At 46.0% G+C, this 14,875-nt stretch overlaps 1 protein-coding gene across 3 annotated transcripts in view; it reads right to left on the bottom strand.

Moving 5' to 3' along the window:
• Positions 1–1,629: 1,629 nt before the first annotated feature.
• CDH10 (cadherin 10) overlaps positions 1,630–14,875 on the bottom strand; it is a 168,126-nt gene continuing 154,880 nt past the window's right edge. Inside the window, exons 3-5 of one of the 3 annotated variants that reach the window (XM_060244298.1) lie at positions 13,555–13,663; positions 7,133–7,384; positions 1,630–2,753 (exon numbers count right to left, since the gene is read on the bottom strand). In XM_060244298.1, the coding sequence (XP_060100281.1) occupies positions 2,260–2,753; positions 7,133–7,384; positions 13,555–13,663 (855 nt within the window). In that variant the 3' untranslated portion in view covers positions 1,630–2,259. The remainder of the gene's footprint in view (positions 2,754–7,132; positions 7,385–13,554; positions 13,664–14,875) is intronic. The other 2 variants (XM_060244296.1, XM_060244297.1) reach the window with 2 other exon arrangements.

The following is a 14,875-nucleotide window of genomic DNA, read 5'->3' as shown; positions in this document are numbered from 1 at the left end:
ACAGCCAATGTGTTGGATCCAATCAGCTCTTTGGATCATGAAAAAAGGAAGAATACAATACACAATACAATAACAATGCAATCACAATACAAGAACTCATGAGCACTCAATGAAATTGCTGAGCAGTCAGGTTAGAACGAATAGGAGGAGGTACTTCTTCACCTGAAGGGTGATTAATACGTGGAATTCACCGCCACAGGAGGAGGCGGCAGCTACAAGCATAGCCAGCTTCAAGAGGGGAGGGGATTTGATAAACATATGGAGCAGAGGCCCATCAGTGGCTATTAGACACAGGTATTAGCCACAGGGAGGGACAACAGTGTGAGTGTCCTGGCCCCACTGATGGACCTCCTGATGGCACCTGAGGTTTTTGGCCACTCTGTGACACAGAGTGTTGGACTGGATGGGCCATTGGCCTGTTCCAACATGGCTTCTCTTATGTTCTTATGTGACATAGAGTGTTGGATTGGATGGACCACTGGCCTGATCCAACATGGCTTCTCTTATGTTCTTATGTGACATAGAGTGTTGGACTGGATGGGCCATTGGCCTGATCCAACATGGCTTCTCTTATGTTCTTATGTGACACAGAGTGTTGGACTGGATGGGCCATTGGCCTGTTCCAACATGGCTTCTCTTATGTTCTTATGAAGGAGAGGTCCTCTTGGGCCACTGAAAGGGGCTGAGCTGAGAACGGAAGCTGTGGTGGCAGTGGTGAGGAATTGGGTGAGGCTAAGTGACAAGGCTGGCAGGGTACAACCCAATGGATGGTCTAACCTTCACCGGTATGTCTGACACAATGAGGTCTTGGTGCTTGCAGGTTCTGATCCCTGAGTCTGAAACATATTAGAGGACTTCAAGTAGCAATGTATTCCTCACCCTTAAAGAATCAGTCCGGCAAGAATATAGTTATAAAAACTGGTTTATTTCTTAAAAATAAATACAAAAATATAAATATAAAACATTGGCAGATAGAATCTGATGAAATGAAGTTGCACAAAGTGTTTTTTTTTTTTTAAACCAGCTGCATATCACATTAACACCACGTGTACATTTTTTTGGGGGGGGGATTTATAATGTACAGAATAGGGACATACTGTTATCTCTTTTTTCCCCCTCTTGGGCCACGATCCAAAAAAGAAGTTCAAGATGTTCTGTGCATGCACTTGGAACAAAAATTAGACTTTCTTTTTCAGAAACTGCACAAGTGGGGCTCCCCAACTTAGACTGGCCGTGAAAATTCAGCCTAAATTGAAATCGGAGTAAATGTATGTGTGGTAAGATGCACATACATTCACGGTTTATAATGCCAGGTCACGTATAAAGTGAAATGTAAAAAAGTTAGATATGAATTCCAAACTAAGATACAAGAATTTTGCAAAGACTAGTGATACATCTGGGGAAGGAGCTGCGTATCAGGATGTTGGCCTGATCCACAGGCTTAAACAAGAATCTAGGGAATTGATGTGCGATAATAATTTAAAACAAGAAAGTAAAAAGTATGTCCTGTTGCCATTTCCACTTTAAAATATCTTGCGCCAAAATCCTTAAAAAAAATTCTTTAAAAAACCCCCCCAACAACTTGGATGAGTTTCAAGATCAAAACAAAGCAGAACAAAACTCCAAATGGCACCAAGTCAACACTGAAAAATCTGATGGGGAGTGTTATTAAGAGGAGTAATTTTGTATTTAAAAAGAGCACTTTGTTTTTCAAGGCTTGTAGATGCTAGTAGGAGTGTTCTCTATGCAAACATTTCAGAGTAGTCTATGTATCTCGTGTGGGCAGTTTCTAAAAGAAACAATTTAAAAGTTCTACCAAAAAAGTGCATATGAAACGTGCATGCATGACCCTTTGTGGTTCGTGGCCAGGGTTTTTAAAAAGCTGAACCTGAAAGTTTAGAACGTGTATTTCACAGAAGCAATTTGGACCTAAGGCCACTCGAGAGACTGTTGGCCTGCTCAAGAATACGGTAATTTTTCCATAATAAAATGGATGATACTGAATTTTAAATAGCTTTGGCTTTCGGGAGGGATTAAATCAAATGCTGCATATATTCCATGTGACGTCCTACGAGAAAGAATAAAGAACATTAAATGAGTAAAATTCGAAACGGAACGAGAAAGAGAACCCATTGTGCTGAGTGGCAGGAAAAGGTTCCTGAACATCGAAATATTGTCACGTGGAGAAGGTGTCTGTAAAGTTACTTCCTCTCAAATCGACAAAAAAACCCCCCAACAACTTGTATATCCTACTGTAGGTTATGAAGTGTCCTTATCGCTTTCACCTCCACCGTACATCTCAGCAAGCTTATTAAACCGAGGCCCCCATTCCTTGAGGTAATCATAGTTTTGGTCTCCCTCAGTAGTGCCAGACTCTAAAGAGCTCAAGGATTCAGCTATCGAATCATTTCCTTCATAGGCGTAGGTTGCCAGGGAGTCATACGGGGGAGCAGAGGGGTCGTTATCATGCTCTTTTAGCCTTTGGTTAATGAAATCTCGGACATCTGTGTTATCTGGAGCAGAAGGAGTCCTCCGTGGTATAAATAAGGTTTCCGGTATAATGTCTCGACGGAGCTTCTTATCTTCAATGGCAGCAGGGTTTCTCAGAGTGCCGATATCAAAAGCCTGGGTGTCTTCTTCACCGCCACCTTCATCGTTGTAGCTCACAATGTTGTCTCTGATGTCCTCTTTAGATAAGATCAGAGGCTCTTTCTTTCGCTGCCTCTTAAGGGCAGCAAACAAGACCACTATAACTTGGAAAAAAAAGAAGAAAGAACAGATTTGAACTAAGGACTGCATCCTGCAATTCTCACCCAGTTCCTGAATAAAGACACAAGACACTAGATTTGGATTCAATGAGGTTTTATGATTGGGTAATTGGAAGAAGGGGGCTTCCGGTTCCGGTTGATGAGGGAGGACAGCTGAGTTGCAGCACTGGTTGTTTGGAATAGTATTTTAATTTTATTTTATACCCATTCAATCACTTTTAGCCTATCTTGCATTGAATTTTTAAGTGAACTGTTTATCTTTTGTGCGAGAAAGTTTTGTGATAGCTGTTAACTCTTTGACTTTAAACTGCTTGCCTCCTGTATCATTCACTCTGGAACCGGGAGTCTTAATTGGTTTGACGTGATTGGGTAATCTTGGGGGGGGGGGTGGTCAAGACTGCCCTGACTAATTTAGTACAGTTTACATACTTATGAGTAGATTCTGTTTCCTGACACCATTCAAGCAACACTGCCCTGGCTCCAAGACCAGCCAACCTGAGTTGGTTCTAACCTGCACGCCTTTCAAATGAAGTGGAGGTAATGATAACCCAAAAGTGCCTTGTGCAGCGCAGCCAATAAGGGGAGGCCAGGAAGGAGATGTGTACATTGACTCCACCTTCCAGTGGCAGACTGATAAGGCTGTCCACTCTGATATGGCAACACAGAAGAAGACCACAGAAGAAGATCGCAGATTTATACCCCACCCTTCTCTCTGAATCAGAGTCTCAAAGTGGCTTACAACCCCCTTTATCTCCTCCCCCCACAATAGACACCCTGTGATGTAGGTCAGGCTGAGAGAGCTCTTACAGCAGCTAACCTTTCAAGGACAACTCCTACTAGAGCTATGGCTGACCCAAGGCCATTCCAGCAGCTGCAAGTGGAGGAGAACCAGGTTCTCCCAGATTAGAGTCCGCACACAACCACTACAAACTGGCTCTGATTGCTTGATTGGTTGATTGCCTTTTAGGGTCAATCAGGAAGCTCTTGAGAATGCCATCTTGGCTTTGAAAAGGACTTCCCCCTCACCTGCTTGCCATTTGTGTAGCTGAGTTGTGGTACATTTAATAGGCCTGATTAAGAAGGATCAGTCAGGCCAGGAGTCCCCATCATAGGGTCTATGGGCACCATGGTGTCCTCGTATAACTTTTCTGGTGCCCACCCAGTGTTTTTTAGAAAGTGGTCATGGCCAGGTGGGATTCCTGCCCAGTATGGTTTCTGATTGGCCTCTGGAGATCTGATTGGATATGCACATAAAAATAGCGTAGTTTGGGTGTCAGTTGCCACCACAGTGACGGTTCTGTTCTTAATTCTCTTTCAGTGTTTATTACTCTTAGTGTCCCCTACATTTCAACTACATATGTCTCAACCTCTGATGGCACCCACCTCATGTCAGAAGCCCAAAGATGCCCACAAACTCAGGGCGTTTTCGCACTGTCCTTAATCAGCAGCGACGTCCCTCTTCACCGCGCAGGATCTGCGCGGATTTCGCACCAATTGCTGCGGAGCACCCGGAAGAGCCACAAAGTCCCGTGGCTTTTGCGGCGCAAATGGAAACCGCCAAAACCCAGTTTCCATTTGCGCCGCAAAAGCCGCGGGACTTTGCGGCTCTTCCGGGTGCTCCGCAGCAATTGGTGCAAAATCCACGCGGTGAAGAGGGATGTCGCTGCCGATTAAGGTCAGTGCGAAAATGCCCTCAGAAAGATTGGGGACCCCTGGATGAACAGCTACATTGGCCAAGGTGAAGATAACTGGCAAGCACCCTCAAGTATCTTAAGCTAAATGAAGTCTTGAGGAAGGAGGTAGTTTCTTGGCTGCATGCCAAGATTTCCTTGATTCTTGAGGGAGAGATACTGTTAGAAATATCCACGGGCCCCGAATTGTAGTAAGCCATGGTGGTGGTGGGGTTAAGAAGAAGAAGAAGAAGAAGACAACCGTAGATTTATGCCCTGCCCTTCTCTGAATCAGAGTCTCAGAGTGGGTTACCATCTCCTTTACCTCCCCCTCCCACAACAGACACCCTGTGAGGTGGGTGGGGCTGAGAGGGCTTTCCCAGCAGCTGCCCTTTCAAGGACAACTCCTACGAGAGCTATGGCTAACCCAAGGCCATTCCAGTGTTGCAAGTGGAGGAGTGGGGAATCAAACCTGGTTCCCCCAGATAAGAGTCCACACACTTAACCACTACACCAAACTGAAGCCTACTTACCTATTTGCATTTCATTTTACTGACTCAACACCCTTGTTTATCTGTTATCCATGCTCTTTGATACTAGTGGCCTCATCTAATAGTGTCAGCAAAGTATATAGGTATCTCCAGGGAAATTCCTGGATATTTTGGGAGTGGAGTCTGGGCAGGGTGGAGCTAGGGGAGAGAAGGGACTTTGGCAGGGTGTAATGCCATGGAGTCTACTTTCCAAAGTAGCCATTTTCTCCAGGAGAACTGATTTCTGTCACCTGGGGATCAGTTGTTTTCCCAGGAGACCTCCAGCTACCACCTGGAGGTTGGCAACCCTAAATGTCCTAGGTCTTTGCAAATTGTAAGGATCACATTTAATATGCATGTGAGCAGCACCATTTTCACATCCTCTCCAGCTTCCTCTGAGCAAGAGATGAACTCTTCCCTCCCTCAAGAAAGAAAGATAGGGAGATAAATTCCAGAAATTTCCTTGACCTCACCTCCAGGTTCCCTCCAAAAATATGTGATGCTCTTAGATGATGCTCCCCCCACCCCCCAATGAGTCCAGTAGTTGGCTGGAAAATGGCAACTCTATTACAGAGATATTCATATCCATTCCCAAATTGGTAACAAACAGCCCCCCGTGCTTGAAGTGTTCTTCAATGGAAGATTTTGGAAGAGGAGACAAGAAGAGTAGGCTTTTTCACCCCACTTTTGTCTACCCTAAGGAGTTTCTAAATGGCTTGCAATCACACTCCTTTCCTCTCTTCACAGCCGTCACCTTGTGAGGCCGGTGGGGCTGAGAGAATTCTGAGAGAACTGTGACTGGCTCAAGATCACCCAGCCGGCCTCATGTGCAGAAGTGGGGAGTCACACCTGGTTCTCCAGATAAGAGCCCGTCACTTTTAACCGCTATACCAAGCTGGCTCTCTTGTGTAGCAACATTCAGCATCAAATGTGCTGTAGTGATGGTGTTGCCCATTTCTGCATGCTTTGCTTGCCAAAACAATCTTGTACTATAATCCAATTTCTTCAAGACAAACAGGATTTGGGCTTCATTACCTGAAAGGTCTGTCAGTCATGGTGTGTTGTAACAAATACTTAAGGTGCCAGATTCAGCAGGAGCTCACAGGAGTGCAGCTCCTGAACCTTTCTGAGGGTTCCCTCTTCCCTCCCACCTAGCTTTTCCATTGAATAGTAGGTGCAGCTGCATAACAATCCCTGGATTAGAAGAGCGGGCAGCCAGCCAGCCACCAAGAGCTTTGCCATGCCCCCAGCAGCTAGGGTTGCCAAGTCCAATTCAAGAAATATCTGGGGACTTTGGGGGTGGAGCCAGGAGACAATGGGGTGGAGCCAAGATCAAGGCTGCGACAAGCATAATCGAACTCCAAAGGGAGTTCTGGCCACCACATTTAAAGGGACGGCACACCTTTTCAATTCCTTCCTTCCCTAGGAAATAATGAAGGATAGGGGCACCTTCTTTTGGGGCTCATAGAATTGGATCCCCTGGTCCAATATTTTTGAAACTTGCGGGGTATTTTGGGGAGAGGCACTAGATGCTATATTGAAAATTTGGTGCCTCTACCCCAAAAAACAGCCCCCCAAAGCCCCAGATACCCGCAGATCAATTCTCCATGATTTTCTATGGGAATAAATCTCTATAGGGAATAATAGAGTTCCCAGCAGACATTTCCCTCCCCTCCCCCCGCTTTCTGATGACCCAGAAGCGGGGGAAGGGTCTCCAAACCAGGGGATCCCCTGCCCCCACCTGGGGGTTGGCAACCCTACCATCAGCCCTTGTTAACCCCTGGAGTAGCCCAGGCCACCCTATCTCCACTTCTTATGTGATTTTGGGCTGCGGGTGCCTTGCTAGTTTTTTGACTGGGGAGAGGGGGCGGCCCAGGAGAGCCCCAGGTAAGCGAGGCCTGCTTGGGCTGGCTGGATCTCTAGCCAGCCCAAGCAGGCCTTGCTCGCCCGGGGCTCTCCTTTCTTGCCTCGGTTGCTTTTGGCTGGTAAGGGGGCAGCATATGCTAATGAGTTATGCTAATAAGCCCCACTGCCTATTTTTCTACAAAACGACCCCTGCAACAACAACAACAACAACAACAAGCTCGAGATACAGCCTGACAAAGGCCAAACATCTCTCTGGTAAAATCTCATATAGCAAATGAGGTTTTCTTCTGTAACTTACCCAGCAGAATAATGATGCAGAGCAAAATGGCGACGAGAGCGCCCGTGCTGAGGCCGGCTGGAAGGAGCAGAGCTTCGGCGTTGCAGGACTGCATGTTTCCCCGGCTGTCACAGGCGCACACCCTGATGGTCAGCGTGCCGGTGCTACTCTGGATGGGGTAGTCATTGTCGGAGATCACCACTGGCAGGAGGTAAGTGCTGATTTCGTGCCGGCTGAAGCCATTCCTTCTTGTCAAGATGCGGGCAGTATTATCTAGAGCGGTTAATCAGAAAGAAGGCGCACGTTACGGCCAGAATACACATTTTATGCATTATAAAGTACACAGAGTACTGATAGCATTTAACTAGATCTGGAACCAGGAGTGAATTGCGGGGGGGGGGCATCTCAGAAAGGTCAACTGAAGCCCAAAGAGATCCAGGTCAAGCTGCTGAAATACATCAAACAGGATTCAACACATTCCAAGCTGTAGGGTTGCCAATCCCCAGGTGGGGGCAGGGGATCCCTTAGTATGGAGGCCCTCCCCTCGCTTTAGGGTGTGGGGGGGGAGGTATGTCTGCTGGGCACTTCATTATTCCCTATGGAGACCGATTCCCCTGGACTACAAAGGAGAATTGATCAGTGGATACCTGGGGCTCGGGGGGGGGGGTCTGTTTTTTGAAGTAGAGGCGCCATATTTGCAGCATAGCATCCAGCGCCTCTCCCCCAAATACCCTCCACATTTCAAAAGGATTGAACCAGGAGTTTCAAATCTATGAGCGCCCAAAGAAGGTGCCCCTATACATTATTTCCAATGAGGGAAGCATTTAAAAGTTGTGCGGTCCCTTTCAATGTGACGGCCAGAACTCCCTTTGCAGTTCAATTGTGCTTGTCACAACCTTTGCTCCTGGCTCCACCCCAACGTCTCCTGGCTCCACCCCCAAATTTCCCAGATATATCTTGAACTGGACCTGGCAACACTACCTAGTTGTCACTGTCTTTCATCTCGAAGGAAATTCAAAGCAAACATGGAGATTCCGTCTTTTAAAAATGCATCAGATTCCTATCCCTTTCCTAGAGGTTCCGTGGGGATTGCACAATAGACCAATTGCATATAAAAATACATAAATCCATAAAGCAACATTTGCACATAAAATACATAATAAATAAGATGATAATATAGAATCATAGAGTTGGAAGGGACTCTCGGGTTCATCTAGTCCGACCCCTGCACAATGCAGGAAATCACGAATAAAAAGATAAAAGTAGTCCCCTGTGCAAGTACCAGTCGTTTCCAACTCTGGGGTTACGCCGCATGATGTTTTCACGGCAGACTTTACAGGGTGGTTTGCCGTTGCCTTCCCCAGTCATCTACACTTCCCCATCCCCCAGCAAGCTGGGTACTCATTTTACTGACCTCGGAAGGATGGAAGGCTGAGTCAACCTTCAGCTGGCTACATGAACCCAGCTTCCCTCTGGATCGAACTCAGGTCATGAGCAGAGAGATTTGACTGCAATACTGCAGCTTACCACTCTGCGCCACAGGGCTCACAAATACCTCCCCCCGGGGCTGTTTCTTTGCAGAAAAAGCACAGCAGGAACTCATTTGCATATTAGGCCACACCCCCTGATGTCACTATTGTTTCACAGGCTTTTTTATAGAAAAAGCCCAGCAGGAAAGCATTTGCATATTAAGGCACACCCCTTGATGCCAAGCCAGCAGGAACTGCGTTCCTGTGCATTCCTGCTCAAAAACAGCCCTGTCTCCCCCTATATTCCCAGGATCTGAATTGCTTTCAGGTGGCCACCTAGCCTCTGTTTAAAAACCTTCAAGGAAGGACAGTCCACCATCTCCTGAGGAAGCCTGTTCCACTGAGGAAGATTAGATACTGGCCATTTATAAATAATAAAATATAAAGAAGTGGATAAGCTCCAGAAGGGTCAGCAGAACAAGGTCAAGAGAAAACCTCCTTGAGCAGGACTGGCTTGCAAGTCCTACGGAAGCTCGGAAGGTCCCGCAGGGCTCAAACATAATCCAGCAAGGCATTCCACCATGATGGGGCCAGACACATCAGCTTCTCAGACATAACAGCTGAAGAACTGCATGGAGAGTCAAAAGTGGGCAATAAAGCCAGTGAAACCTCTCAGGGACACACACACACGCAAATAGCTCTTTTCAGACATTACAGTTCACAGGGCTTTTTTGTTTTTTAGCAGGAACGCACAGGGATGCAGTTCCAGCTGGCTTGGCATCAGGGGATGTTTGCCTAATATGCAAATGAGTTCCCACTGGGCTTTTTCTACAAAAAGCCCTGGGTTAGACAATGGTGAGGTCAGGGGGTGTGGCCTAATATGCAAATGAGTTCCTGCTGAGCTTTTTTTTGTTTGCAAAAAAACCCCTGACAGTTTACATGTATCACATGTAAAGCCTTCCAATTTGCAATCAGCATGTTGCCTGAAAAGAGAAAAGCATGAATTTTCAGCTTGAGTTCGCATGGATCAGAACCTTCCAAAAAAGAGAGTTTCGCTTCGCTTTGCGCATGAGCAACATCTATGGTTCTGCATAGCCTATGCGCTTGCAACATCTATGTGTGGTTACTGTCAGAAAACACAGCTGGGAGGATTACATGGGTGACATGGGCATGATTCATAGACTCTTAACATCTCAGATGGGCGCCAGTCTAATCAGATCCTCCAACATCTGATAGCCACTGTTACCACTGTGGTCGCCGAATCACAGAAAAACAGCAATAATCTAAGGTGCTGAAACCGCAGTGGTATTTACTGATCACTGGAAGTTTTTAGATGGCTCAAGATGAAATTAGATAGGATGGGTGGATGGGAGATTTCTCCCATGATATCCAGCTGGGCCCTTAATACCACTGGATTTTGTTTAAAACTTTTTAATACGATTAGAACGTTAATATAGGAGTCATTCATGCTAGTATCGGCGGGGAGGGTGGGATACAAATAAAAATTATTATTATTATTATTATTATTATTATTATTATTATTATTATTATTATTATTATTATTATTATTATTATTATTATTATTATTATTATTATTATTATTTCATGCTCTTATTAGTTATTATCCCGAATAGCTATATGGAGTTGCCAGGTACAGAGGCACTGTACCTGTGATCAGGGAATTTGTTTTTTTTGTAGCAGGAACTCCTTTGCATATTAGGCCACACGCCCCTGATGTAACCAATCCTCTAAGAGCTTTCAGGGCTCTTTCTACAGGGCCTACTGTAAGCTCTTGGAGGATTGTCTACCTCAGGGGTGTGGGGCCTAAGATGCTACATAAAAACCTCACTCCGTCTTTACAAAGAATGAGCTAGAGCCTTGTGAGGAAATGACAGGATTTTGGGGTTCCACTTAAAGGCCATCAGTCTTGAAAAAGGCAACGAAACGTTTGACACTGGCTAACGTGGACTGGCTTTATGTGGATGAACTTATTCCTTATCCTACACCTCACTGAAAAACAACAACAACAACAGTGGACTGAACATGCAAGACTGTGAAGTGGGATAATTTGCTTGTTAAAGTGCTTGTGTGCAATCCGGATGAAAGAATTCATTACAGACTGCTTTCTCATGATGTTGGTTTTCGAGTCAAATGCAGACTCTTAACCTTTAAAAAGTGTCTGCAGGCACTTTAAAAGCATCTGTGGTTTATTTCTCTGCAGACTGTTTGAATTCATTTCAGCGCAGACTGTTTGGGAAAAGAGGTTACGTCTAAGTGCCTGCGTGCACTCTGGTGTTTCATATTGCAGTCTGTTTAAAGGTAGAAGCGTTGGGATATTAAAGTGCCTTTGTGCACATTTCTATTGTTTGTCTTAGATTATTTGAAGTAGAGTCTACTCAGAAGTAGAGGCCAAAAGGGTTTCCCCTGTTGCATATAAATGTTTTGATGGTATAGTTTCACCCTGATGTCTCTTCTATTACAAAAGAAGCCCTGCCTGTGATTATCAGATATGTGTGGAGACAAATGTGGGGAGAGCTGTTTCTTTCCATTCCTTGCTGTTGAACTTACCGGGATACTGGCTACTCTTCATGGAAACCACGATGCTTGGCTTGAAGGGCCTTTACTGTACAATCCTATGAAGACGTTCAGACAGCGGTTCAGACAGCTTCAAGAGGGGAATGGATAAGCATATGGAGCAGAGGTCCATCAGTGGCTATTAGCCACAGCTTATCTTTGGAACTCTCTGGGGCAGTGATGATTTGTATTCTGGTGCTTGGGGGGCACAGTGGAAGGGCTTCTAGCCCCACTGGTGGGCCTTTTGATGGCACTTGGGTTTGGGGGGGTTTGGCCATTGTGTGACAGTGTTGGACTGGATGGGCCATTGGCCTGATCCAACATGGCTTCTCTTATGTTCTTAAGAGGTCCTGGAGTGATTCTGCATAGGATAGTACTATATATGGGGTTCAGCACAGCAGAGCTTATACTGATGGGCAGTTGGTTCAGGATGGACAACAGGAAAGACCGCTTTTCGCAGAAGGTGCTTACATTGTAGAATTTGCTGTGATGGCTACAGGAATGAACAGCTTTAAAAGGGAATTGGATAGATTCATGGAAAATACGTCTATCGACAGGTGACTGGGAGGAGCCTCCATATCCAGAGGAACTAATACTCTGAATCTCAGAGCCAGGAGGCCACATCAGGGGAAGGCCTCAGCCTCTGTGCCCTGTTGTTGGCTGCCCAGAGGAACTGGCTGGCCACTGTGTGAGACAGGATGCTGAACTAGATGAATGACTGGTCTGAGTAGGGTTGCCAAGTCCCCGGCTCCCCACAGCAGAGAACTCTCTCTTACGCATGGAGCGCGCGCATTACACGATGATGTCACCCGGAAGTGACATCATCAAAATGGTGGTGCCCCATGCGGGGCCGCTCTAGGCATTTCCAGGAAAACTCTATGGTTTTCCCGGATGATCTAGCCATTTGGAGGTAAAAACTCTATGGTGCCAATGCACCATAGAGTTTTTACCTCCCAAATAGCTAGAGCATCCAGGGAAACTAGAGTTTTCCTGGAAACATCTAGAGCGGCCCTGCATGGGTGCCACTATTTTAATGACATCACTTCTGGATGACATCATTGTGCAAGCAACATTTGGGGAGATTCCCCCCACCAGCCCAATGTGAGCCGGCGGGTTGGGAACCTCCCGGGTGGGAGAACCCCTGCCCGGACCTGGGGCCTGGCAGCCCTCGGTCTGATCCAGCAGTGTGCTTCTTATGGCCTTATGTTCTTATGAACTCACAAAGCTACCTTATACTGAATCAGACCCTTGGTCCATCAAGATCTCTGCAGGTTGGGTAGATCTCCATGGTATCAGGCAGAGGGCACTACCTCACTCTTAGTTTAGATAGGTGTTATCTCCTTGAATGGGATGTCTCTCTTTGTCTTAACCTGGGAAGTGCCCTCTGACCCCTCCTCTCTCTCAATTTGTCCTCCTTCCACATGGCAAGGCCTTCATATTCCCCCACACATGATGCCGGACAAGCTGGCTATTTGTGCTCAGGAAAGGACTCTTTAGATTAGGTTTCTTTCTCTGCTTTTGACTGCCACCTGAATGTGGCTCTACTTGAATAAATATAAGTTTATCTATTTTGCAATATATTTATTTACTGCACTCAGTGTCACGCTTTTAGGACTGGGCAAAACTCTGCTATATTAACCAAATATCCCAATACTCTAGCTTCAGGAAGCCATTCTCTGCGCACTGCAGGCCTTAGATTCATCAGGAGCTCACAGAAGCACAGCTCCTGAGCCTTTCTGAGGGTTCCTCATCTTCCTCCCCACCTACCTGGTCCATTGAATAGTAGGTGCAGCTGAATAACAAACCAGCAGGAGAGCAGATAGCCAGCCAGCCACCCACCAGGGTCTTTGCCACCCCGCCACCCCCCGCCAGCAGCCCTCATTAACTCCTGGAGAAGCCTACAAAATCCTTTCTCCACTTCTTATGTGATTTTGGGTGGTGGGTGGCTTGCTGGCCGTTTGACTGGGGGGGGGGGCAGCCCAGGAGAGCCCCAGGTGAGTGAGGCCTGCTTGTAGGCCTTGTTCACCCAAGGCTCTCTTTTCATTCATTGGGTTGCTTTTGGTTGGGGGAAGCATATGCTAATGAGTTATACTAATGAGCTCCGCCACCTATTTTTCTACAAAACGACTCCTGACACACTGTCACAGGTTCATGTGCACAATGAGGACGTTAATTTTTGCAGTCAGGGAATGGGATTCTGCAAATCCATTCTGCTTGGTGGAAGGAGACTTACCCTGACACAAAATGCAGAATCCAATGTGTGATCTATTTATTTTTTTTAAAAAATTCCTAAATTGCCATTCTGAATTCACCTCCAAGCATAAACCAAATAAAGGGAAATAGCAGAGGAAAGCACGCCCACCATTAAACATCTCACACACAGATAATGTATCATTATACCTTCGCTATCCTGGACCGTGAAGTTGGGATTCACAGCAGCTAAACTGAAGAAAAACTTTTGTCCTCCGAGTGGGTCGTCTTTATCTACTGCGCTGATGGTTTGTATTAGCTGTAGAGAAAGAGAAAAGAAATCCAGCTGACATTCGTCACACAGTCGTCTGATGGGAGAAACACGAGTGGTCCGAAAGGCTGTGTGCGAAATAGATCTATGAATTCACAAGGCCACACGTTATCCTTATTAAACATGAAATGGTGAATCAGATACACACCAGTAGTGCAATCCTAAATGGAGTTATACCTGTCTAAGTCCGCTGACCTGGCTAGCCCAATCTCATCAGAACAAGCAGGGTTGGCCAGGACTAATATCTGGATGGGAGACCTGCCACTAGGCAAACTAGGCGTTTGCCCAGGGCACCTGCCTTCTGGGGCACCAAATTGGGCGTCCTCCATGTGGCCAGTGACATTATCAGTGTGTGTGTGTGTGGGGGGGCGCTTTAGAAAATAATTGTCTTGGAAATTGGCATGCACATGCATATAGAATGAACTGAGCTGTGGTTCCAGGAATTTGATTTTTTTGTTGGATGAAGCATCGTCATCAAAACACGCCTATTACCGGAAGTGGTATTTTTCTGGATCAAAATTCTTCTGATACCTTGCAAACTATTGATTATTGTGAAAATATTGGACTTTTTGTCCTTTTGTATGCGTCAGTGGACTTCCAAGTTGGTATCTGTACATTTCTTGTACATTTTATCTAGTTTCTGTATCTATGCATGTTCATAAAGAAGTATCAGTTGTTTGCTGAATTTCATGTTGTACTGTGTATGAATGTATGTTTGGAATAGAATCAGAGTTGGAAGGGACTTCCAAGGACATCTAGTCCAACCCCCTGCACAATGCAGGAAACCCACAAATACCTCCCCCTAAATTCACAGGATCTTAATTGCTGTCTGATGGCCATCCTCTTCTGTAGAAAAACCTCCAAGGAAGTAGAGCCCACCACCTCCCAAGGAAGCCTGTTCCACTGAGGAATCGCTCTGACGGTCAGGAAGTTCTTCCTAATGTTGAGCCAGAAACTCTTTTGATTTAATTTCAACCCATTGGTTCTGGTCCTACCTTCCGGGGCCACAGAAAACAATAGTGTGACGAGTGCATCTTGAATAGTGTGACTAGTGCATCTTGAATTATACAAGCACGGTTTTCTCTTAGTCTTCTACTTTCCGTGGCTTTCCCCTTTTTTGTTTTGCTAAGCCCCCAGTCTGGGCAGGGGTTCTCCTGCCTGGGCCTGTGGGGGAACCTCCCCCAATGTTGCCAGTGTGAT

This window comes from Heteronotia binoei, chromosome 7 (genome assembly GCF_032191835.1).
Source record: "Heteronotia binoei isolate CCM8104 ecotype False Entrance Well chromosome 7, APGP_CSIRO_Hbin_v1, whole genome shotgun sequence".
NCBI lineage: Eukaryota > Metazoa > Chordata > Lepidosauria > Squamata > Gekkonidae > Heteronotia > Heteronotia binoei.
Note: the sequence above shows the minus strand (reverse complement) of the source record. Positions and strands in the feature narration are given on the sequence as shown.